This window comes from Notolepis coatsorum (assembly GCF_963971535.1).
Source record: "Notolepis coatsorum genome assembly, chromosome: 2".
Classification (NCBI taxonomy): domain Eukaryota; kingdom Metazoa; phylum Chordata; class Actinopteri; order Aulopiformes; family Paralepididae; genus Notolepis; species Notolepis coatsorum.
The window spans coordinates 17,945,246-17,972,348 of record NC_140166.1 but is presented as its reverse complement, the minus strand read 5'-3'; the positions used below and the strand labels follow the sequence as shown (position 1 = coordinate 17,972,348).

The 27,103-nt window shown below is 49.6% G+C and overlaps 1 protein-coding gene across 1 annotated transcript in view; it reads left to right on the top strand.

Annotated features, from left to right (window-relative positions):
* Positions 1 to 12,216: 12,216 nt before the first annotated feature.
* Positions 12,217 to 27,103, top strand: part of LOC311248521 (disabled homolog 2-interacting protein-like) — a gene marked incomplete at its 3' end in the record, with an annotated part of 101,075 nt that continues 86,188 nt past the window's right edge. The window contains exon 1 of the mRNA XM_084338012.1: positions 12,217 to 12,321. Coding sequence (XP_084194138.1) covers positions 12,256 to 12,321 — 66 coding nt within the window. The 5' untranslated portion in view covers positions 12,217 to 12,255. The remainder of the gene's footprint in view (positions 12,322 to 27,103) is intronic.

Here is a 27,103-nt window from a genome sequence, read left to right as displayed (position 1 = left end):
AGCTGGGTTGTGTTTGGTGTTCACATACCGCCAGCTTGCTTCTTCTGTTAATTCTTGAATCTCGGTGACTCTGACTCCCACGAAGACTTTGTATCTGCATGAATCAGACTTAATCCATGTGAGTACTGTCGTGGAATCTGACCACAAGATTGTTCTATGCACCGGAATGGTGAGTTCACGTTGGATTAACGTGGCTAGATGCGCTCCTGCGAGGGCTGCGCAGAGCGCTAGACGTGGGATAGATTGTTGCTTACGTGGGGCTATTCTTGAGCGGGCCAGTATGAAAGCAGTGTGTATCTTTCCTCCCATCTCTTGGGCACGCAAATAGGCAACCGATCCGTAGGCTACTTCGGAGGCGTCGCTGAAGACGTGTAGCTCAATCTCGCATGTCTCTGGCCTCACTGTGGATGGGAAGTAGCTGCGGCGTATATTGACACCTGGGAGTGAGCGGAGTTCCGTCTCCCACTCTCTCCATGTTGAGGCAAGGTGTGCGGGTATTGGGTCGTCCCAGCCCTGGTCCTTGTCCCATAGTGCTCGTACAATCATCTTTGCCCTGGTGGTGTAAGGTAGAATACATCCCAACGGGTCATATTGTCTGGCGAGTGTTCTGTACACACTCCGTCTGGTGGTCGGTATCGCCGCCGACCTTCCCTGCTCTGGAGCCAAGGGTTTGTGTCTATAGTGGAGCGAGTCTGTTTTGAATCGCCAGACTAATCCTAGTGTCATTTCTTGGGCTTCTCCTGGGATTGTCGCCATCCAGGTCTCGCTGCTGGCAGCCTTGTCCGCGGAGGAGAGGCTGCGCAATACGTGCGGGTCGCTGCTGGCCCACTGCCTGAGATCAAAGCCGCCCTTGATTAGGGAGGCGCGTAACTTGATTAGGAGAGCCTCGGCTTCTTCTTGAGTCGAGACGCTTTGTAAACAGTTGTCCACGTAGAAACTGTTCTTCACACTGTGTTGGACCTCTTCATCTGCTGCTGGGTCCTCTGTGACGTGTTTCTGTAGTGCAAATGTAGCACAGCACGGGCTGCATGTGGTTCCGAAGGGGAGTACTTCCCACTGGTAGATGGATGGGTTCTCATCTCCGATCTTCTCTCTCCATAGGAACCGTAGCAGAGGCTTGTCCTCCTCTACTAGTCTCACCTGCAAGAACATCCCTTTGATATCCCCGCTTATAGCCACCTTGTCCTGGCGGAAGCGCAGTAGCACGCCTAGTAGGGAGGGGCCGAGTGTGGGGCCGGGCAAGAGCTCTTTATTCAGATTTTGGGATCCGATCTGGTAGCTGCAGTTAAACACAATGCGATCCTTGCCATTGTGATGGACCTTGTGATGCGGCACGTACCATGATTCGGTCGTCTGATCGGCCTCTTTAATGTCAATCTTTGTTACGTGTCCCGCTGTGATTAGCTTCTCAATCTCAGCTCGGTACACACTCTCTTGAGCGGGGTCTTTGGCTAGGTGCCGCTCTGTGTTCAGTAGATAGCGCTCCGTGGCGTCTTTCTTTGCGTGAAAGGTGGGCATTCCCTCTCGCCTCAGGAGTGGAGTTGCGTATCTCATCACTCCGCCGACTGTGACTCTCTTTGTCCCCTGCTCGAGTAGGTTGATGGCGTAAATGTCTTTTTTAGAGCGAATGTCTTTGTTTTCGTTCTTAAAGGGCATTGTCTCTAGGGTCCATAGCCTCTCGACATGCTGCAGGAGAGTGGTGTCTTCTTCTGTCGTTCTGGAGTGGAAGCAGCTAGTGGCTGCTGTTCGGTTGAGAGATTTAGCGAGGGGGCCTTGGAGGGTCCACCCTAGGCGGGTCTCGACTGCTGCAGGACAGCCTCGGGGGCCTGTATGGACCCGGTCAATCGGGACTATGAGTTCTGCATGGTCGGAGCCTATCAACAGGGTCGGGGTAGCGCCGTCTATGAGCGGGATAGGTAATTGGCGCAGGTCCACATATTTATCCATCAACTTGGTGACAGGGTAGGTGTACTGCGATAGTCCTATTTCTTGGCTGGTGAAAGCATTTGTGATCTTGTACCGTCGCTCTGGCTGCCCGTTGGCTGCGATGGTGAAGGAGACATTCTCGCCCTTTATCGTCTTTAAATCTCTTCTTATTGTCCGAATCGTCATTTCGTTCTTGCTCCCCCGCAGTCCCAGCTGGGTCGCAGCGGAGGCGAGCAGAAGGGTCTTCTCTGACCCGTCATCAAGGACGGCGTAAGTGTCCATGACTTTATCTTGGTAGCTCAATGTCACACGGACTACCTTTAAGAGCACTTGAGCTCCGTTGCTGCTGGCGGGGTCAATGTACATGACACTTGCCTTGGTGCCGCTCCGTGGTGCAGGTATAGGCCGTCTTCCGTTACTATCGTGTAGTATATCTAGATGGGCTCCATCGCACCGGCTGCACCTTTTCTTTAGGCGGCATTCGGCTGCCATGTGGGGCCGCGCACATCGATAACAGCGCCGGTTGGACTTTATCCATTGACTCACTTCTTCTGCATTCATCTTTGTGAATGAGTCGCATTGTGACAGCCAGTGTTCTTTCTCACAGTAGGGACACGCTATCTTCCACTTCTCTTTTCTCGAGGGGGTGCTGTGACTCCTACTGCTCGGTACTGACTCTGATTGGTGCATGACAGTCACCGATCTTCTTCCATCATTTATTCTCCTGGGTCCCTCTCTGGAGCTTGGCGTGCTCCGCCCGAAGGTGTCCAGTCGTAAGCTGCTGACCTCTCTCGCCAGGAAGTCGGCCAGATCAAGGAGGGATGGCTCGGGGCCGTCGGGATCTCGGTAGTCCCTCTGCCGCCTAAAGCGCTCCTGTCTTGCGGGTGGCAGCTTCTCCAAAATCCTCTCAACGTTAGAGTTGGCGTATAGCTCATGCATGCCCTTCTCTCGTTGAGCTCCCAGCATCCCCACCAGGGACTGCACTTTGATTGACAGGTCGTCTAGTGAGCGATTGTCTGTGGCTGGGGGTAGGCGGTCAATATGCCTTATCTCCTGGATTACGTAATCCCATATACGTCCATATCTCTGATCCAGCGCTGCAAGGGCCGCTGTGTATGGGGTCGAGGAGGTAGCATAGGCTAGCGCTATATTGTGCGCTCGCAGTACTTTCAGGTGCTTCAGTAATATTGCATACTTGTGGCGTTCATCAGCGACATCCACCATCATTGTCTCTAGGCACATCCGGAGCTCCGTGTACTGTGCTCGACTCTCATAGGCGAAGTCTGGGAATGACGGCGTGGCGTTGTATGACGCCGTGGATGGCTGATACATCGGCGAGTGTTGGGGGAGAGACCTCCTGGGCGAGTCCCCTCTTGCGCCTCGCTGTAGGCTGGTACTGGCAGGGTACCATGGCCCGCTGGTCCAGGTACTGTTCCTCGGGGCTGGTCGTGCGTCGTGCTCACCCGTGAATAGAGTCGGGGGTCTGTAGCGCAGCGCCGCGGGGTATAGCCTGGACTGTATGGGACCTCCTGGTCCGGTGGAGTACTGTGCTGTCGTCGGGCTTGGTTCTCCTCTTCTCCCTCTTCTTCCTCTATCAAATCTTCCAGATCCTGTAATCGTTTATTTAGCTTCTCCGCAGTGTATGCCGCTCCTTCCTTGTAGCTGGGTCTCGCTTGGACCGGTATGGGAAGGGGGTCTGCGGGGGGTCTAGACTCGGTCTGTTGGTCAAGTTCAGGGTCGCTTGCTCGTTGTGGTGACGCTGCTCTTGACTGTTGTCTCGACGAGTTCCTTGAGCCCCTGGCGGAGGGAGAGGGAGTTGTCCTTTTGATCAGCTGCTCCATTAGCTGCGCTTGTTGCTTGTCGCGCTCGGCTTGTATCCTGTCGCGCTCGGCTTCGCGCTGGATGAGAGCGAGTTCGCGCTCTGCGTCTCTTTGGGCACCGGCAGCGGCACGCTGGGTGTCTGCTCGGTCTCTTGCCATATTCTCTTCCATCTGAATGCGTCTCATCTCCAGGCGTATGCGCTCTTCTTCGCTCCGTTGTTGCGCTTGGAGTTGTTCGCGCTCGCTAAGCGTCTGTGCTTGGAGTTGTTCGCGCTCGCTAAGCGTCTGTGCTTGGAGACGATCGCGTTCGGTAGAGGCTGTCAGGCTGACGAGGAACGCCTGTTGTAGTATCCTCTCCGCTTCGCTGGGGGAAGGCGGTTGTGGAGGTGAGCCGCTCCTGCGTGAGCCGCTCCTGGGGGTACTCGTTGGGGAGTCCTGGAGCTCTAGTTCCTCGGCGCTCTCCTCCTCTTCTTCCGTGCAGAGTTCTCTCTCTGTAGGGTTGTCTTCCTCCCGGGGCTGGTCGGGGACTACTTCTTGAGTAGTGGCGGGGGGTAAAGGCATGTCAATTCCCTCCTGGTCCCCACCGTGGGCTTGGTCAGTTACATTAGGACCTACTAGGGCCTCTGTGGTCGGGGAAACCTGCTCGTTAAGGTCAGACATAGTTTTACTTTCTACTTTTACCGCGTTTACCGTTTGTCGAAGGCTAGGTAGTTGACTGACAGTGTAAGCCTCTAAGTACTGAGGTGTCTGTCGTCTGCGCCGCGGTCGTTCTAGGTTAGGAGGATCGTTTCGTGGAGTGTTCATCATAGGCCATTTCGATATTAATAACACTATATTAATATTACACTAGTTACCATCCGGCTCGAAGGACCAATTGTAACTGAGGGGTACAATTCCCTGACTGTATTGTTAGATATGATATTTAATACCACTACCTCATGTACTTTAACTTCTGGCCACCCAGTACAAGATATAAGTATGATGAACACTTTCCCACCTGATGAAACGAATCCACACAAATGTACCAAATCGAAGGTTTAATACAGCAAAGGGTGTATACAACGATCACTTAATTACATTTATGATTTGAAATATGGAATATGCACTTTTATGGCAAATGAGTATTCGTAGGTAAATCAACATTGAATGTCCAATCTCTGGTTGCGCAGGGAGTAAGTATACAACCTGGAATATTTAGGAAAACGATAGCGATGGTACTTAGATGATTATAGCTGGATACACTACGGGGGGGGTCCCGCTGGTTGTAAGACAGTAGGAGGGGGGGGGTTAGAGAAGCCGCTGGCGGTATCCCATCTGGCCGACGGTGTCTTGGGAGAATCCAAAGTCTTGGACACGGTGCCCACAGAACCTCGGACCGCAGACGAATACAGCTGGACCCTCTGTGGAACGGTATCTGCCGGTCCACAACGGAGAGACGTGAGGCGACCTCACGTGTAGAGCGCCGTCTCACCTGGAGTCCTCTCCGGGGGGTAATTCCAACACTCAGCAGTGTTGGCCTTTATCCATGGAATAATCAAAGCACACAAAGCATAATCCAAGCCGTGGAAGGCTCGCCGTCGTCTGGGTAGAGTAATCCAATATACAGGTCCAGTCGCTCTTGGCCCGGAGCTCCTCGGATGCAATCACCACTAGGGGTCTGACCAGCCTGGTTAAGCGTCCAGATAACGTCAGGAACGATGGGGGTACTGATAACTGTAGAACTCTAACCGAACGATGCACCATACATAAATAGACTATTATTAGCTTAATAGAATACGTCCAACTCGACGGTATGGTGCCAAACTATGACCATTCAACTATTAATCTACACGATATCTCAATGCCTATTCTGGGCCAAGTAGGCCTTACTACACCGCACGTGCGTCGTGGGGAGGCTTTTGCGTCTGTCACTCTGTTGGAGGGTAAAGAACTGGACTAAAAGAAGGTTCTACTTTACTGGCGCCATATATATATGCGCTATGAACAAATAGTACCATTCGTATTTCGCCCGACATATTACTGCGCGGAACCGGGGGTTGCCTCGACATGTTAGGCGGCACGATTGAACTTGGACCTAGGGGTATGGCAACCTGGCGCCAGGTTCTCGTCCAATGGTAGAATGAAACTATTATGGGCTGTTTAGTAGAAACGGGGATATTCAATGCATATTGTACAAGGAATATACAGGGGATATCAAACGATATACAAATACAATTAAATATATATATATGAATAAATATACATATTCGGTTTAATCTGATCCTTCACAACAGATACCATTTCGATATAAAGAGAGAGAGCGAGAGGGGCAGGCTATGCTCGGAGCATTTTAGTAACGTTACATTTTCAACAAGATTGCTGCTATTTAAACACTTCATGGAAACGGGGTAACGTTAACCTTATGTCGACTGTAGTATTGTATGACCTCGACATAACGTTTAAACGTTAACGTTACTCCGTTTCCATGCAGTAATTGTAAAAGTGGCCAGCTAAGCTAACGGAGCTAACGGCTAGCAGTAGCTAGCTCTAACGTTACAACGAATCAGCTGTTGATATTATGCGCCATCAGTAGACAACGTATCATGTATTAAACTAGAGTTAATGGTTTAATGCTTCAGTCACAGTGACGTTGAAAGAGCAGCTGTCACAAACCTCTTTCATTTCTTTATGGAGATCCTCGTTGGCACTGCTCTAACACTACTTGCAAATAGCATTGGGGCAGCTTTAGCTTGTCCTTTGTTGTTTACTCAAACCCGAAGTACCTCCAAACAGCACTTCTGCTGTTTTCTTTATCCACAAGCACAAGTTGCGGAGGCTTCCTTTGAAACGAAAAACGAACTATCAAAACGTACACGGACCCATTTGCCATAGGGATGCTCGATATTGGCTTTTTTACCGATACCGATATTCCGATATTGTCCAACTCTTAATTTCCGATACCGATATCAACCGATACCGATATATGCAGGGTTTCCCCCCAAAAAAACTGAATAATTTCAGGTAACTAATAATTTCACTGGATGCATTCAAAAGGCTTTCTAAATGTAAGCATTATCTGTGCAAAATATGATCATTAAAAAAGTAAAAATTAACATTACATATCTCTTGTTGTTGAATTAAACCAACATGCATACTTTTGACAATAAATAAAATAAGAATTGGTTCTTACTTGCTTGCCTGGGTAAATAAAGGTTATATAAATGTAAAAAAAAAAATTGTTATTGTTTTTTTCTTTTTTTTACCGATACCGATATTTTCCGATATCACATTTTACTGCCGATATCGGCCGATAATATCGGACATCCCTAATTTGCCATCTTCACTCAGCTAAAAAGTTTATTTACAAACTGAAGACGGCTCTGAGGGGGAGGGCTGGAGCAGGCGGAGGGGCAAGAACAGCGTGTCAACAACTTGAGGTAGAACACTCGCCAGCTGGTACCGATACTGCAGAAAGTATCAGTATTTCAGGAAATGAGTATCGAAACCATTTTAAATATTCAGTATCGATATGTATCGATACTTCGATATTTTTGACAACACTAATAGGGAGTAGAGGAGGGGGCTCAGGGCACCATGGTGGGTGTAGGGAGTAGAGGAGGGGGCTCAGGGCACCATGGTGGGTGTACAGGGAGTAGAGGAGGGGGCTCCTGTGTTGAGGGTCAGAGGGGCTGAGGTGTTGGGTCTCATCCTCACCACCTGGCGATGGTCTGACAGAAAGTCCAGGGCCCTCATTCATCAACGTGTCTTACGCACAGATTTGTGCTTAACCTGTGCGTACGATCATTTCTAAGCAAAGAGTGGGATTCATCAATTTCAACTTGAACTTGACTCTGTGCTTATATTTACGCACAGCTCAGAGCACACTTAGCTGACGCCCAGTGGTAGAATATATTATTACAACAAGGAAATGAGCTTCTGTGCATAATAGTTTCAACACTGGCATGTTCTGTATGAACCGTAATTCATTATAGTTCATTGTAAAATAGCAACAGTAGTGTAATTATGGTCAAAAGAAAACCCTATAAATAGCATTTGGAATAATAGATCTTTCTCTCAGAATGAATGCAGCATGGTTTATATAGCGTTATCGCCGTTATCGGAATATACGGGGTGTACTGCTCCGCGTAGCTCAACTCGTTATTATTTTGCGCACAGACCGCAGAAACACGGGAACGTTTTGATTATATTTAAAAGGCTTTACGTTAAACGAAACAAGTGGAATTTCGAAGCTGTAAGCAGAATACAAGTCATAGGAACACCCACGATATAGTGTTCTTCCCCCTTTTTACTGTATAAGAAAGAATAAAAAAACGCATTGCAATGACACCAGATAGTGGACAGACTATGTATATGATGGGATTCAAGTTCGCGTTTTTGTTGATCATAGGCATGCTGTCAGAGTATAATATCTTAATCAAACATTCTAGAACATTTGTCGTCACAGATCATGTCCTAATAGAACATATGGCTATGGCATGGTCCATCGTGATATTGTGTGGACTGTTATTACTGTACCGGTACCACCCATTGTGACAACAGCCTTGTGAGTCCCGCACACAAACATGATGGGATTCAAGTTCATGTATTGAAAGGCAGGCTACATCATACATGCAGTGAGATTCATTGTTCTTGTATATGCTCTCGTATTATTGTTTATATAGGCTACCCAATACTGACATCAAAATAGATTGTAGTATGCCTCTAGAAATCATATGCAGCAGGTAGAAAATTGACGGAAGATCCATCGCGATTTGGAATAAAATTGAGGAGAACTTTAATCCCTGGGTATTAATCAAACAACACGGGAAAAGGCAGTCATATTCCAGCGCGGTCTTTGTGTTTGCGCTGCCCAGGCAGCAATGGTTAATAGATATCATATCCGACATCACCGTAAGTGTACACGTCTGTCAGCCTGTCGAACGAGTTGAGTTCTAACAAAGAACATATTACATGCTGGTATGCTGATAGAGTAAACTATTATATGAATATGATATGATACAAGGTATACACTGGTCCGTCGCATACACTGGTATGCGCAAGTTACTGTTGCATAATGTAGGCTATGGCTGCTATTATATGTAATTCATATAGGCTACCTAATAGTATATGATTTTTAGAGGCATCTATTTTGTTGTCGGTAATACCGACAACAAAATAGATGCCTCTAAAAATCATATAGCCAATCGAACACAACTAATAAAGGCATTCATATTACAGCACGGTTATAATGACACACAACCAACGCCAAACAGTGGTCAACGAACGGTCTTTATTAGTATTTTGAGCTGTCCAGGCAGAATTGCAGCAATGGTCTTAGGGAGCCGTTGATATCTGACATCACCGTTTACAAGTCCGCCTTTTATTTATCCCATAAACACGCGCGTTGTGTCTTCTTGGTTCGACAGCAGTGAAAAATCTCCGTGAAGCTTCTCAGAGTTCCGCTCGGGTCAGTCCATTATTTCACATCCCATGGGGGGTGTTTCCTCACTTTCATGACCATATATGGATAATCATGCACGAGCATTGACGGTAGAACAAAGTGGTATTCATCAACACGGAGGAGCATAGGACCTGTGTACGCACGATTGATGAATCCCAATATTCCTGTGCGTACACTCATTCTAAATTCCGTGCTTACGTGTGGAAATAGAACATGTTCTACGCACACGTTGATGAATGAGGGGGCCCTCATTCATCAACGTGTCTTACGCACAGATTTGTGCTTACCCTGTGCGTACGATAATTTCTAAGCAAAGAGTGGGATTCATCAATTTCAACTTGAACTTGACTCCGTGCTTACGTGTACGCACAGGTCAGAGCACACTTAGCTGACGCCCAGTGGTAGAATATCGTTACTACGTACAAGCGCTCCTCAGTACATGCATTCGTTCCAACGCGGAAATAAAGACACTGGCCGTGTTCTGTATGACCCCCCGTAATTCATTATAGTTCATTGTGAAATAGCGATATTAGTGTAATTATTGTCAAACCCTAAATAGCATGTGGAATAGGTCTTTCTCTCCGAATGAATGCAGGTTTATATATATAGCGTTATGGGGTGCATTGACTGCGCTCGCAGGAACTGTTTTCAGAGATAGCATCAGATAGGGATGAATGAGGGGCAGTCTAATTGCAGAGAGAACATAATATTAACTAGAGTCCACTACCCGAGACACCTCCTTCATTTGTACCGCAATTTGGGACCCAAATTGGAGCTACAAGCTTAAAAGCTTTTCCGTGCTTATTTGATCAAGGTCCAGCTGCAGAGCCGGAGAGACAGACAGCAGAGAGAGAGACAGACAGACAGATATACACTGTTCCACAGTGTGTGTGTGTGACCACTAGTCTCCTAGTAGAGACCCCCCCCTCTGGACCACCTCCCAGTAGAGACCCCCCCCCCCCCCCTCTGGACCACCTCCTAGTAGAGACAAGTTTTCTGAAATTTATGTTTATATATGCAAATGAGGCACTTCCCCATTAAATATGTGGACATTTATGGATGCAATAAGGCAAAATGAAGTAAAATGAACAACTAAATGTGTGTTATTGACGTTTTATTGTCACTAGTTTCATAGAAGACATGTTTAGGAAGCAAAATATAACAGAATCTCAAAATCAACAAAAAAGGTATATTTGCCTATTCACCTGCAGTGTCTCGCCTTAATCCTCATCTTCGTCTTCTTCCTAGAGAAGTCTCTACTAGGAGGTGGTCCAGAGGGGGGGGGGGGGGCTGAGTCTCTACTATTAGACTAGTAGTCACACACACACACACGCACGCACACACACACACACACACACACACACACACACACACACTGTGGAACAGTGTCTGTCTGTCTGTCTGTCTCTCTGCTGTCTGTCTCTCTGCTGTCTCTCTCAAAATAGTATAAGTGCTATCTTGGCCCTGAGAGTTGCTCTCCGGCTCTGCAGCTGGACCCTCTCAAATCAGCACGAAAAAAGCTATAAGCTTATAAAACGATTTAATATGCTAAACTTCGTTTTAAATTCCTTAATTCACTTTTGTTTATTTCATAAAGATTTTCCCGACATAATGATACCTGCCCCGACCAGATCCGTGACTCTGTTGCGATACAGATGAATTATCTACTCAGAAAGCTTATAAAACAATTTAATATGCTAAACTTTGTTTTTAAATTCTTTAATTCACTTTTGTTTATTTCATAAGGATTTTCCCGACATAATGATACCTGCCCCGACCAGATCCGTGACTCTGTTGCGATACACATGAATTATCTACTCAGAATAGTATTATAAAGTGGCTATCTTTTATGTAGATCACTGCTGGTATGTGTGCAGAACCTTTATTTCAGCGGGGACTGTAGTATTTATTTGACGTTACTGTACAATATATGTGTATTAAAAGACGGAGCTGTCTTTTATTGTATTATAATAATTATTAATATTAAAAATAGATTAAGAAAGGCATTCTTATTCCAGCATGCATTAATGACACTAACGGGCAACGGCAAAACAGTGGTTAATGGTCTTTATTAGTGTTTGCGGTGTCCAGGCAGCAATGGTCTTTTAGGAAGTTAATAGGTATAATATCCGACAGTGTACAACACCCTCGGTTTAGTCCATTCTTCCACATTTCATGGGGGTGTCCATTACCGTATATGGTTAATCGGGGCGGTTTTGGTATGCAAATACGTGAAAGTGTGCACGAGCCTCGGCGCAGGGCCAAGGTGAGATTCATCATGAGAGGTGTGCGTAGAACCTGCGTACGCACGGTTGATGAATCCCGATTTTCCTGTGCGTTCACTGATTCTACATTCTGTGCTTACGTGTGGAAATAGAACATATTCTACGCACACGTTGATGAATGAGGGGGCCCTGGATCCAGCTGCACTGGTTGGGGTTGAGTCCTAGATTCCTGAGTTTGGTGTCAAGTGGCCGGGACTATGTTGAATGCTGTTATAGACCACCTGATTCTGACATCATGGACGCCTTTTATTGTACCCTGGAAAAGACATGTAAGAAAGGAAAATGTGTAGCTACTTGGTGATATATTTAGTTAAGTATTGTGTGATTTTGTGTGAAGGGTGGACTAGCAAAGTAAGATTTTCATTGTACGGCAAACAATGTCTGTTTAACTGTGCACATGACAATAAACAATCTTGAATCTTGAATTTCAATATTATCCTCCTCAGTGATAATTGACATTGGAAAATGTTTCCCACTGTTAAATTTTTTTACTAATGTGTGATTTATGTGCGTGTGTGTGTGTGTGTGTCTGTCTGTCTGTGTCTGTCTGTCTGTCTGTCTGTCTGTCTGTCTGTCTGTCTGTCTGTCTGTCTGTCTGTCTGTCTGTCTGTCTGTCTGTCTGTCTGTCTGTCTGTCTGTCTGTCTGTCTGTATGTGTGTGTGTGTGGGGGGGGGTGTCCAGGTGTGTGTGGGGGGGGGTGTCCAGGTGTGTGATGCGACAGGCGAAGTACAATAGCCAGGATTCGTTGCTCAGCACTGGCTGTGTGTCGTCATTGGAGCTCAGCATGGACCAATCAGTGATCATCAAACCTGTCCACTCATCAATACTGGGGCAGGACTACTGCTTTGAGGTAACACACACACACACACACACACACACGCACACACACACGTACACACACACACACACACACGCACACACACACACATTGAGGCCTTTATATCAATTACCTGGCATATCTGAGGCCTGTGTCCTTATATCAGTTACCTGTGTACTGTCCTTATATCAGTTACCTGGCATATCTGTATGTTGATTGGACAAAGTTATCTGCCTAATAGTCCTATACGTCCTATAGACCAGGGGTTCTCAACCTTTCTGCTGCCAAGGCACCCCTGTGTCCAATAAAATATTCCAGGGCACCCCTACATACGTCTTTTTGTTTTTAATATACAAATAGACCTCCTGTTCACTATAAAGTGCCACGTTTTGATATATTGAGCTTTAAACTTTAAGTAAATCTTTTGGAACACGCAACCTAAAACACATTCCTCTCCCAAACCGTTCCTGCAATTGTTTTATGTTGCATGATGATCATGGATATATTTATTATGTATTGTATTTTTTATGTTTAAATATCAACATCATTTTAGATTAAAGATAGAGCTAATAGCGATAGCAAATGAACATTTTGATGACATACAGATAGACAGTACTGCTATACATACACTATCTATACATTTATGACATACCAGATTTGCAAATACAGTACTGTTTGTGATACGAAAAGAGTCCAGACAAAAAGTATATACATCTGACGTAGAAACTGTACATTGGAGGTGGTTGGGTAGGTGGGGGGGGGGGGGGGGGGTACTGTACATTGGAGGTGGTTGGGTGGGTGGGGGGAGGTTGGGTAGGAGGGGTGGGTGAGGACACTGTACAACTGTACAAGCAAAACTGTACATTGGAATATTGACAAGACCATACTTGTAAAGTAGTAAAGTTAAAACACAAATTTGGCTGTGGGGGGCCAGAGGAACAGGAGTCAAACAAGGTAATTATTGTAGAAGCTAAACTTTTCTCCACATAATTACTCTTTATGGGACAACGACATAAATTCAGAATAATACTATTCAGCAGGAGGTGATTTGACTGTCAAATACCATTAGTTAAGTCATGCTCCCAGGTAGAAAATAAAACCGAAATGGCAGTACATTTAACTAGTCATTATAGGCATGGTTAGATTTGCTCAATAGCTCAAATTCCTGGTCAAGAGTGAGCCTACGTTAGTGTAGGAGTAGACATTGCAGCATAGGATGCAGCCAAGAGCTTGTTGTTAGCTTATGCTAACGGGACATTAATTCCGTTCTTAAACACGACGTGGTCAAAAGGAATGGCAAGGATTGCAAAGCATGTTATATGCATTTGACCCGTTACGGAATAAAACAGCAGGGATTTGTTTTGGGTCGCGAAAACACTATCCTTGCTCTGTTTCAATGTGCGTGTTCACTGTTTCAGACGCTACTGCTCAGGCTGCTGAGCTGAGAGACGCTACTGCTCAGCCTGCTCTGTGTGGAGATGCATCCTTATTGGCTGTGTGCTGTAGAGCGGATATGAGTCACGACACCACGGATTAGCTCACGCTCTGCTCTATATTGGAACAAAAGAGCGGAGCAGAGTGGAGAGCCCGACAAATGTACCCACTGAGGTCCCCTAGAACCATCAGAACACGGGGGAGGGGCGGGGGCGGAACAGGACACCGACTGTGCGAAAGAGGGGACAGCACCCAAAAAAAGCACAGGGTGAGCAGACCGCGGGACAGAAGGGCCTGCGACTACCCGACCGCGCGCTACCAGGGAATGTACGTGAAAAAAAAAGCCTGTGTTACCGCTTCCACTCCTCGTCGGGTCGGGGTTGTTAAACCCAGACGCTGCCCGCAAGGCCGTAGCAGCGGGGCGCAAAGGGAGTCCCAGCCCCAGGCCACTCAAGGCGGGCTTACCGCCGAGTCCGGGGGCCAGGACCCCCAAAAAGGGACCTGGTGAGGTCAACGAGGCCGACAGGTAACAAGAACAGAGCTCGACCTGCAACCGGAGGACTGCAAACTACACAGGCACGCCTAGAGGGGCTGACTGTAAAAACAGTACCCCGGCGGCCCACCCGCCAAGCGGGGGGGGAGGGGAGGCTGTTCCACATGCCATGCACAATGTCATAATCTCATGGGGCCACGAACCTCGCGGGATCGGGGTCAAGGACCCCGACTCCGTCAGTAAACTGACCTCACCACGAACCCTGATCCCGCCAATCTATTAATCCCGCGGGGTCGGGGTTCAGAGAAAGAGTTCGACACTATTGGCAGACATCATAAAACATGCAAGGCAGACCGTCGAGGAGCCGGAGCCGGACCCAGGCTCCGTCAGAGAGTTGACTCCGCTATCGGCATGCCGGGGAGACAACCATCCCAACAGAAAAGGGTTGCTCCCTTAACCCATTAAACAACCGGGAAACACAACTGCGCGTATATACAGGCTATATAATGCAGTTTAAGGCGTTTCAGGCTTAAAAAAGGGTTAACCCAGGCCAACAGGTAACAACGGCAAGGCCCGACCCGTGCCTGGAGGACCGGGAACTACACAGGGGCGCTTAGAGGGGCTGACTGATAATAAGCAGCCCCCCGACGCCCCCCACCCCTGCCGAACGGGGAGGGAGGGGTGAAATTAATGGAGAAAGGAAAACGCACAGCTCCCGGCAAACGCACAGCTCCCGGTGGCCCACCTAACTGGCGTGAAAAAAAGTGGGGAGTGGATCCCACAACGACCTTGACCTTTGTGATACGAAAAGAGTCCAGAAAAAAAGTATATACATCTGACGTAGAAACTGTACATTGGAGGTGGTTGGGTGGGTGGGGGGAGGTTGGGTAGGAGGGGTGGGGGAGGACACTGTACAACTGTACAAGCAAAACTGTACATTGGAATATTGACAAGACCATACTTGTAAAGTAGTAAAGTTAAAACACTAATTTGGCTGTGGGGGGCCAGAGGAACAGGAGTCAAACAAGGTAATTATTGTAGAAGCTAAACTTTTCTCCACATAATTACTCTTTATGGGACAACGACATAAATTCAGAATAATACTATTCAGCAGGAGGTGATTTGACTGTCAAATACCATTAGTTAAGTCATGCTCCCAGGTAGAAAATAAAACCGAAATGGCAGTACATTTAACTAGTCATTATAGGCATGGTTAGATTTGCTCAATAGCTCAAATTCCTGGTCAAGAGTGAGCCTACGTTAGTGTAGGAGTAGACATTGCAGCATAGGATGCAGCCAAGAGCTTGTTGTTAGCTTATGCTAACGGGACATTAATTCCGTTCTTAAACACGACGTGGTCAAAAGGAATGGCAAGGATTGCAAAGCATGTTATATGCATTTGACCCGTTACGGAATAAAACAGCAGGGATTTGTTTTGGGTCGCGAAAACACTATCCTTGCTCTGTTTCAATGTGCGTGTTCACTGTTTCAGACGCTACTGCTCAGGCTGCTGAGCTGAGAGACGCTACTGCTCAGCCTGCTCTGTGTGGAGATGCATCCTTATTGGCTGTGTGCTGTAGAGCGGATATGAGTCACGACACCACGGATTAGCTCACGCTCTGCTCTATATTGGAACAAAAGAGCGGAGCAGAGTGGAGAGCCCGACAAATGTACCCACTGAGGTCCCCTAGAACCATCAGAACACGGGGGAGGGGCGGGGGCGGAACAGGACACCGACTGTGCGAAAGAGGGGACAGCACCCAAAAAAAGCACAGGGTGAGCAGACCGCGGGACAGAAGGGCCCGCGACTACCCGACCGCGCGCTACCAGGGAATGTACGTGAAAAAAAAGCCTGTGTTACCGCTTCCACTCCTCGTCGGGTCGGGGTTGTTAAACCCAGACGCTGCCCGCAAGGCCGTAGCAGCGGGGCGCAAAGGGAGTCCCAGCCCCAGGCCACTCAAGGCGGGCTTACCGCCGAGTCCGGGGGCCAGGACCCCCAAAAAGGGACCTGGTGAGGTCAACGAGGCCGACAGGTAACAAGAACAGAGCTCGACCTGCAACCGGAGGACTGCAAACTACACAGGCACGCCTAGAGGGGCTGACTGTAAAAACAGTACCCCGGCGGCCCACCCGCCAAGCGGGGGGGGAGGGGAGACTGTTCCACATGCCATGCACAATGTCATAATCTCATGGGGCCACGAACCTCGCGGGATCGGGGTCAAGGACCCCGACTCCGCCAGTAAACTGACCTCACCACGAACCCTGATCCCGCCAATCTATTAATCCCGCGGGGTCGGGGTTCAGAGAAAGAGTTCGACACTATTGGCAGACATCATAAAACATGCAAGGCAGACCGTCGAGGAGCCGGAGCCGGACCCAGGCTCCGTCAGAGAGTTGACTCCGCTATCGGCATGCCGGGGAGACAACCATCCCAACAGAAAAGGGTTGCTCCCTTAACCCATTAAACAACCGGGAAACACAACTGCGCGTATATACAGGCTATATAATGCAGTTTAAGGCGTTTCAGGCTTAAAAAAGGGTTAACCCAGGCCAACAGGTAACAACGGCAAGGCCCGACCCGTGCCTGGAGGACCGGGAACTACACAGGGGCGCTTAGAGGGGCTGACTGATAATAAGCAGCCCCCCGACGCCCCCCACCCCTGCCGAACGGGGACCTTAATGGAGAAAGGAAAACGCACAGCTCCCGGCAAACGCACAGTGGATCCCACAACGACCTTGACCAGCTGGAAACCATCACAGCGAATGTGGAGCGGATCCTGAAGGCTGGGGGCTTCGAGCTTAAACCTTGGGTCTTCTCTAGGCAAAGTGGGAGGAGCGAGTGCAACGACAAGTTGGAGAAAACTATAGTCTTGCCAAACCAAATGCACAGTGACAACAACAAAGCACTTGGCCTGGGTTACATAGTAGAGGAAGACAAGCTCCACGTCATGACTGCAATCAATTTCTCAAAGAGAAAGCAAAAGATGCGACTTGGCCAAGACCTTCTGCAAGAGCAAATCAGAACCCAGACGCCAAACCCCCTCACACGCAGAGAACTGCTCAGCCAAGTGTCAGGTCTGTATGACCCAGTTGGCCTAGTAACTCCCACCAAGCAGAAGGGAGCTATTCTGGTATGGAGGGCATTCCAAGAAGCAAAGGGGGAAAGTTGTCAGGTCAAGGACACATGGGACACAGCACTCTCAGATGGCCTCAGGGAGGATGCGATTAAGCTTTTCGAAGAGTACACCCAACTCTGCAAGATAATGTTTCCAAGGGCATTAACACCTCTATGCTTCACTGATGAACCTTGGGCGATCACATTCTCTGATGGAAGTGAGCATGCCTATGGGGCAGTGATGTACTTGCGGTGGAACTCAAACCTAGGCCCAATCATCAGGCTGGTGGAGTCTAAAGCCAAACTAACTCCCTTGGACCACAAAGGCGATGCTGTCAAAGCAGAGATGTGCGGAGCAGTGTTTGCATCACGCCTGAGAAAGTACTTTGAGCTGCACAGCCGAATCCAAGTTGGGAAGTGGTACCATTTTGTCGACAGCCAAACAGTCCTCTGTGCCATCCAGCGAGAAAGCTATGGCTATCGGACATTCTTTGCCAATAGGATCGGGGAGATCCAAAGCAATACAAGCACCCAGGTTGCGGACCAGGAATCCACCACCAATCAGATCGGCCAAAGATCTAGCAGCCACTGCCAGGGAAAGCATCAACAAGCTGCAAAGGAAGGCTTTTGCTGCTGTGCTGACAAGGGCCAAGGCAAAGGAGCAAGAACCAAAACAAAATCGGAACCAGGTCCAACCATTGGGAGGGTCAGCTATCCAAAGCCTTGTGGATTTCAAGCGGTTCAGTGTCTTAACCCGACTGGTCAAAACTGTCGCATGGATCTGGAGGGCGGCGAAAAAGTTCATTGGACAAAGTCCAAGGGCCGTGGACAGCCCAAAGTGGGAGGCTGTCTCACCAGCAGGAGTCATCTCGGGAAGAGAACGAGAGGATGCCTTAAGAGACATTTTCCTTGCTGTGCAAGAGGATACAACCTTCCCAAGCACCACTACAGAAAGGCTAGTAGTCTATAAGGACCAAGAATCTGGGCTGTTGGTTTGTGGTGGCCGAGTGCAGGCCTTCGAAGAAGACCAAATTGTTGTCCCCATCCTACCTTATGACGCCTGGGTATCCACACTGTTAGCGCGGGAGGCCCACAATGAGAGTCACGATGGAGTGGCCGGGACCTTGCTCAGAATGAGAAGGAAGGCCTGGGTCATAAAGGGGAGGAGAATCACACAGAAAGTTGTCAATGGCTGCATGGTGTGCAAGAAGGCAAGAGCAAAGAAATGTCAACAAGTGATGGGCAACTTGCCACCAGAACGGACCGAACCTGCTGCACCATTCGAGTTCACAGCAGTAGACCTCTTCGGACCCTACCAAGTGAAAGATGATGTCAAGAAAAGAGTGGCACTAAAAGTCTGGGGAGTGGTCTGTTGCTGCATGGCTAGCAGGGCCATCCACACAGAAGTAGTGAACACCTTATCAACTGAAGGTTTCCTGATGGCCTATCAAAGGTTCACAGCCATCAGAGGGCATCCAAGGAAGATCTGGTCAGATCCAGGCACCAACTTCATCGGAGCAAGACCAGTCTTGGAAGAACTGAACAGATTCTTGGATGGCCAGAACACGGCAGCTCTGGAGGAGACTGCGGCCCAAAATGGAACGGAGTGGACGTGGAGGATCCATCCAGCTGATTCTCCACACAGGAACGGTGCAGCAGAAGCCGCTGTACATGTGGTGAAGAGAGCACTCCAGAATCTTGGAAAGGAGTCTGGGCTCAGTTACACCGAGTTCCAGACAATTCTTTGCATCGCAGCCAATCTCACAAATGAGCGCCCAATTGATGCTAGGGTACAGAGCCGGGAAGACTGTATTGAGTGTCACGCCCAACACTCTCCTGCTCGGTCGAGCATCCCAAAGTGGGGATTTCAAAACCTTTGACTTTTCCTGCTACCCCTACAAACGACTCAGAACAATGCAGTCGGAGGTGACCAAATTCTGGAAGTGCTGGAGCCAACTCGCTGGTCCCAATTTGGTTGTGAGGAGCAAGTGGCACACCACACAGAGAAATGTCGCAGAAGGAGACATTGTCTGGTTGGCCGACCAAAATGCGCTGAGAGGCCAATTCAAGCTTGGCAGAGTCGTCGGAACCAACCCAGACAGCAAAGGCATCGTAAGGGACGTCTACGTCAGGGTTTTCCCAAGCTACCATGTTCCCCTGACGAAAGCTCTAAAAAATAAAACAAGCCACCAGACCCCTACTGGCAAAAGAGATAAGTCCCAAGCCACTATCCTTCACAGGGACGTCCGGCGGCTGGTTGTCTTGCTACCTGCTGAAGAACAAGGTCAAATCAAATAGTTGCTGTGACATCTCAACTTCAAGAACCACCAGTTTGCCTTTGGAGCTGGCGATCTCCCCAATGGTCCATGGAGAGATCGAGTGGGAGGTGTCACGTCAAACTAGATCTCCCAACCTCCTGAACCCACACATGACCCAGTCATGGCACCCCCCCCCCCCCCTCCCTCTCCCACACACACACACACACACACACAAACACTAACACACTGTCAGGGCAAAACTGCTCTCACACGGGCTGATTGGTAACCAATTAACTCTCACTCTCACCCCCCTGTCGATGTTTGATCTACCCCATCATTTCCCCCCGGAGATGCACGCGAGCCCTCAAGCTGCCTAGTGAGCTGGCACTCGGTAGAGGAAAAAAAAACGTCCCGGCCGACAGCATAAAATGCTGTTTATGCCGTTGGCCAGACCAGGGCGCTCTGGTCCCGAAGGCTGATTCAAATAAACACCTGAAAAACACGCCCGGGCCAGCGCTGATACCGGTCCCGTAAGACCAAGCGCTGATATCTCGTAAAACCTGAGAACGGTAGCGGGCCAATTCTGACCAGAAAGAGCCCCCACAACGTTTCTTCCCCCTGTCTGGGTAGAACCCTGAAGGAACCGGTCCCAAAAGGACGCTGACACAGGGTTTATATACGGAGCCTACAAATGACCCCTTCCGGCGGGATCAGTGACATTTTCTCCATGGCTGTTCTAGTGTTAAAAGACAACGTGAGTGAATAAATGAATGAACACTTTATTTAACAGATTGCAGAATGGGTACAATACAGCACAGCTCAATACACACAATTGTTAAGGGGATGCAGACCAGAAAAAGACGTTTGTCTTGTTTGCATCAGGGTCCCCTATTTTCAATTCATAGTGACCTGCCACGCAGACCTCAACTCACGGATATATCTCTCGGGCCAATAAGAAAACGCGAAAGCCTGTGACGTTTTCAATGGCCGGGAATCCCAGCCCCACTCACTAAGTTTGGTGTGGGTATGGGGAACCCCCCCCCGTCCCCCTCCTCCCCGTGACAAGCAGGATATGCAATGTCGGGGAAGCTGACGGGACGGAGTGCTACGCACTTGCGTGATGACGCTAAAGTGCACGAGAGACTCTACATTTAGTGAGCGAGAGGTGCGCTCGTTTTGAGCCACAACCTCCCCGTCCACAGTCAGTATTGTAGAGCAGTGGTTCCCAAAGTCGGGGTCGCGACCCAAAGGTGGGCCGTGAGCAGCCACGGGAGGGCCGTGAGATGATTTCCAAAAAAAATTAAAATTTTCAGGCCACTGAACATAGAAGCAGGCCAGGACAGTGTTTCTAGTTGTATTGTAAAATTCTATTCTATTGTATTCTAAAATGTGACTATATGGTTTTATATTAACTTAATAAATAAACAAAAACGAAAAATCTACTTATTTCAACGAACATTTCAAACTAAATAACAGATTATGCACATAAAATGCTGAAAACAACCGAAGCAACAATAGTATGTTAATGAGGCTATTATTATTATCATTATTTTGCAACAAGTTAGCCCTCTCATAAATAGCACATATAAATGAATAACTAACTTGAACTAACTTAATAGGATTGAAGTGATATTTGGCTTAAAAAATCGGTCGCCTGGCAAAAAAGAAAAGAAAAAAAAAGCCTGACGATGTGCATTGGGCTGCGGCTCTCTGACGCCTTATTTTCTGGGTCCCGGCCTGAAAAGTTTGGGAACCCCTGTTGTAGAGGACATACAGTAACCATCCAAAGGGGAGGGTTTATCCTCACCCCCCCTCAACCAACCCCATGTAAATACGAAGCATGTAAGAAGTGAAGACAGAGCGAGGCTACCAGCCGTGCGGCGTGTTACAAATGAAAGGCACATACAAGCGTATTCGCTTCATTGCATTGCACAACCAAAGCACAGCCGCTAACCATTAACCATGGGGGCAGACCGTGTCTGTGTAAAAGACGTGTCCACCGAAAATGTGTGAAAAACTTGTTACCCGCCATGTTTTCACTTCACCACGTAAAGTGACATACTGGCGGGATGAAGAGAGGGACAAAAGCCCTTGGCTACGTGCTAATGTACATTGCTTTGCAAAGCTAACATAAATAGCCACTCGAGGATTCAGAGTTTACGTTTTTGTTAAAAAATTATTTCATCACATGAATCGCATAACTCTCCTCATACAAGAAAAACGCTGCCCGACAATACTTTAGCTGCTTTCAAACAGAAAAGGACAGCGGGTCTTATTGCTTATTTCGTACACATGCCCAAAATACAGTGAATAATCACACGTCTGTTACAACAAAAACCATCACGCTCAAATGAGGGACTTTTTATTTAACAAAGCATGTTGAGGACGGGGGGAGGGGAGAAAATAATAGGGTGTTAAACACAAAATATGATAGCCGGAGAGGGAGAACAGAGCCGCCATCTCCCGCCGCGCATGGAGCGGCCTCGCTTGCCCCCTCGGGCAGATGGCCCGGGGGGACGGTTCGGGGGTGCAGCTTGCACTCGCAGCTTGCACCCTACCTTTCCCCCCGGGCACAGGGTAGCTGGTACCAGACCGAGGTACGGTGTCAGACTCTCCCCCTCGGTGGCGAGCCCTCTTGCTGGTGCTGGGGCCAGCGGCTGCGCTGGCTGTAGCCTTACGCCGCCGTTCTCTTTGGCGGCTGGTTGTCGCGGAGCCGGACCGGGGGAAGTTCTGGACGAGGACCAACCGCTGCTCCTCCATCTCCTTACAGGCGGCTGTCATCTTGTTGATGGCGGAGCCGAAGAGCCCAACGTCGGAGAGGGGGGCCAGGAGGAGGGGTATCCTCTGTCGCTCGCCCAGCGATGCCTGCTCCAGCCACAGGTGTCGCTGAGTCAGGGTAGCCAGAGCGCGCATCCTCCCCGCAGCTATGGCCTGTAGCTGGATTAGGTGCAGGATGGCACCTAACACCTGCGCGTGGAGGAAGAGCTGCTCCGGGTCCAGGACATCCTCGCCCACCATCAGCCCCGACTGGAAGCACACCAGCTGCGCAATGTTGGAGGACGCAGCTAGGCTCTGCATCGAGGCGATGTAGGCCTGGTTGGACCAGTATGCCAGCTGCCGGGCCGACTTCCCCTTTGGAAGCGGCTTCTTCTTGGGCTCCCACACCATCTCAGGGCAAAGGACGGATGGCATTGGGTTGTCAAGCCGTGGCACGCCGTCCCTCAAATCCTGGACCAGACCCTCCACCTGCGTGAATGGCACGTATGCGGGGGATAGGCTGACGATGCGGGGCACCACCTGTCCCCGAGCCACATAGGCACCCATGGATGAGAAGAACGGGCACACAACGCTCGGCTCCTTCAGCGGGCGGCGTTGGAAGACATGGCCTATCATGTTGTCAGGAACAGGTGTCAGCAGGGGCATCGGTAATGGTATCCCATTAGCTTGCGCAGCTGCCGCCATCAGCTCGGGAAAGAGAGCGTGCAGCTCTCCTTGCGTTCTCTCTTCTGCCTTGTTCTCTCTTCTGCCCCACGCACGGGTAGCTCAAACCACTTGGAAGGTGGGAGCTGACGCCTGATGCTGTAGAAGGGGTGTCTCGTTTCGGAGTTGGTAAGTCTAACCCAGTCTCCGAGTACGAGGCTTCCCAGTATGAAACCAGAGCCTCGGGCTCCGATTCCGCTGGGACGTCAAAGAGTAATTCCCCCGCCCCCTCCATATAATCCTCAGTCTCCATCGGATGCAATGGAGAGGCAACGGGGAATCTCTCCTCGGAGCCAGCTGTTCCACAAAGCCGAACGCCTCGGGTCCTGCGTACTAAACACAGCCGCCAGACCACCCGCCCCTGCTGCTCACCGCAGAGTGATGGGAGCGAGCAGAGGCGGAGAGCTTGCGCCGCAAGTCGGCACCCACCAAAGAGACCGTCGGACCAGCCAACTGCCTCTAGGCGAGATGCTGGAACCGGAGGGCCACCTCACTGGGGAAGGGATGATCGACGGCTGCCGGGCGGCGCACACCCAGCTCTGCACGCCACTGACGCTCACCTTCCTGCCACAAACTTGGAGTCAGGGAACCTCCGCGGCGCATGGAGGAGGTCGCGACTGTGAACCGCTGGTGGAGGCCTTAGCGATAATTCCCAGGTCCCGGTGGTGATGTCATTTTCAGTTTCCTCTGCGGGGACGGTGGAGGGAAAAAGAAAAGGGACAGCAACACAATCGTAATCTAAGCTAATAACTAACTAACTTTCGCTGCGAAGAGTGCTTGTAGCCATGGACTTCCGTGAGTGAAAGATAGGGAAGAGCGGAAGTATGGTCACACCCCTCGCTTATATACATGGGCGGATGTGGGCGTGGCCGGACAGGTGTAGGTGCATTGTGGCAGAAAGTTTTCAAGATCACAGTAGGTGATAGGGAATGTTCCAATATATAGCAAAGCGTGAGCTATTGCGCTATATAACCACCTCCATCTTGTCTCTTAGGTAACCACCTCTATCTTGTATCCTAGATAACAACCTCTATCTTGTTTCCTAGGTAACCACCTCTATCTTGTCTCCTAGATACAGTAACAACCTCTATCTTGTGTCCTAGGTAACCACCTCTATCTTGTCTCCTAGGTAACCACCTCTATCTTATAATAATAATTATAATAACTTAATTTTATATAGCGCCTTTCAAGAGACCCAAGGGAATGTTCCAATATATAGCAAAGCGTGAGCTATTGCGCTATATAACCACCTCTATCTTGTCTCCTATAACAACCTCTATCTTGTCTTCTAGGTAACAACCTCTATCTTGTCTCCTAGGTAACAACCTCTATCTTGTCTCCTAGGTAACAACCTCTATCTTGTCTCCTAGGTAACAACCTCTATAACGTGGGGTTATCCTATAACCCTAGTTATATGAGTATAGCGAGCGCTCTACTCTATTGGAACTATCCCTTTATCCATTCTAATAAGGAAGAACTTTCTCCACATGCACACACCTATTTACCTCCGCCTATATAAGCGGGGTTGTGGTCACACAATCAGCTCCTTCCCAAGTCTTTCACCACCGAAGGCAAAGACCATGGGGTCCTCAGTGAGTCAGAGCAGAGCGCTCGCTATACTCATATAACTACTGTAGGGTTATAGGATAACCCCACATTATAGATCGTATAGCTTTACGCTCTGCTCTATTGGAACACAGGAGCTGAGCAGAGCGAAAAGCTCGACAGATGTACCCGCTGAGGCCCCCTATAACCATCAGAACCGGGGAGGACCCGAGCCCCCCGGTCCTCCCTAGTGGAGGACGGGAGGGAGATCGGATCCGACTGTGTGAAGAGGGTTTAGCACCTCAAACGCACAGGGTGAGCAGACCGTGGGACTTTCCTTCGTTCAGAAGGACCCGCGACCACTTGGGCGCGCATCCCACATGCCACCAGGCAATGGACGGGAAGCCAAAAAAACCCTGTCACAGCCCCCAACATCACGGGTCGAAGGTCAAGAACCCAACCCTGTGGCAAGGCTGCAGCAGCGGAGCACGGAGGAGGTCCCAGCCCTAGGACAACCTGAGGACTAGGACCCCCCGAAAAAAAGGGGCCTGGCGAGGCCAACGAGGCCGCGGCATCGAGACCCCACCAGACGGTCACTAGTGACACCACCCCCCACATCGCCAGCGTATCGGACAGGGCCCAAATCAAGAGCAGGCCCTTCCCCCCTTGGCACGCCGCTCTCCTCAAGAGGCTACCCCCCCACAACACTGCAGGGCCAGTCGACGTGCCGGGGAGACAACCCCCAAGGAGGTTGATCCCTCAATCCAGGCAACAGGCCCCAAGAGCAGAACTTGACCTGTGCCTGGAGCACTGCGGACTAGACAGGCGCCTAAAGGGTCTACTGCAAGAACAGTATCCCGGCGGAAGGGGTGTTCGGTATGCTGTGCACCATGTCATAACCTCCACAAACCCGACCCCCCAATCCAGCGGGGTCGAGGTTCAAAGAAGAGGCTGACACAATTGGCAGACGTCATGAAAGATGCGGGGGCATACTCTCGGCAGACGGGGTCAAGCCCGGCCTCCCCGAGAGTCGACTCTGCTACCAACACACCGGAGAACCAACCACCCCCCTATGTTTAGTTTAACAGGAGGCGGTTGTTCCCTTAACCCACAAAGAAAACTCAGAAACATAATTGCGTGTATACACAGGCTATACAAACAGCACAAGTGTTTCAGTTTTCAAAGGGTTAACCCAGGCCAACAGGTCGACGAGAACGAGTTCGGACCTGGGTCCCGGCGGACCGGGACCTACACAGGGATGCCTAGAGGAGTTGACAACAACCTCCCCGACAGCCCCCTCCCAGCCCCGTCCTAGCAGGGAGGGAGGGGTGAAACAAATGGAGAGGGACCAAGCCATACATATGACACACACATCCACGACATCAATCCCCGCGACGCCCGGCCCAACCCAGCATTTTCCCCCCGGAAAAGCACAAAGTCCTTCGGGGTACCAGAACAGCAGATCTGCCCCCCGGCGGACAACGGGTTAACTGACCTGGTCCGGCGTGACCAGAACCAGTCCTGCATCCTAGTCACGCCGCCATCCCCAGTCCTAAGAGGGGGGTAGGTACGCGTGTCGATCCAAAACATCACAGAGGGCGCCACCAAGACGGTCAGTACGCGAATGCACTGCTCCTGGTGGCCCACCTCATGGGCGTGAGACCCCTCCGCCAATGTTTTGATCTACTCCGTCATCTCCCCCCGGAGATGCACGTGAGCCGCCAAGTCTAACCTAGTGCACTGGCGCTCGGTAGAGATAAAATCTCCTTCCCAGCCGCCCGCATAGAAAACGCTGTTTCTATGAAGTGGGCAACCAAGGCGCGCCAGCCATAAAGTGGTTCCACATGGAAAGCACCCAGGGCCAGCGCTATATGCACGTCGAGAACACGAAACATATCGATGACGAATTCTAATAAGAAACACTAGACAACGTTTCCTCCATGCTGTCTGGGACGAGCAGCAGGAAGCCGGCCTATAAGACACAGACACGGGTCTCATATGACGCGTCTGAGGGTAAAACCCTGTCAATTCTGCTCTTTACATACGAGGGGAAGACAGAAGTTCCCCCAGAGAGACCTCTACGTGAGTAACAATTGAAAAAGATACATGTATAATTGGGCCAAGTGACCAACGGCCCAATACACACTTTAATAGAGAGCAGAGCAGAAAAAAACAGTTTTCGAATGCATCGCATCATCCAACTTTGACAATGACAGCGGTCTGCAGCACAGAGCCTGACAACTCACGGATGTCTCATGACCAATAGGAAAAACGCGCCCAGTGACGTATTCCATGGCCGGGGGAAATCCTGTGACCCACCCATCCTAACATGGAGTGGAACCAGGGAACCCCCCTCCCCCTTCCCCCTCCCTGTGACGCGCTGACCCCTCAGCCCAACTCAGGCGGCTGAGGTCGGAGAAGGAGGTGGCCAGGCTCAGTGGTGATGCTCATCGGTTCAGGCAGGTCAAGTCCAAATTCGCCAAAGAGGTG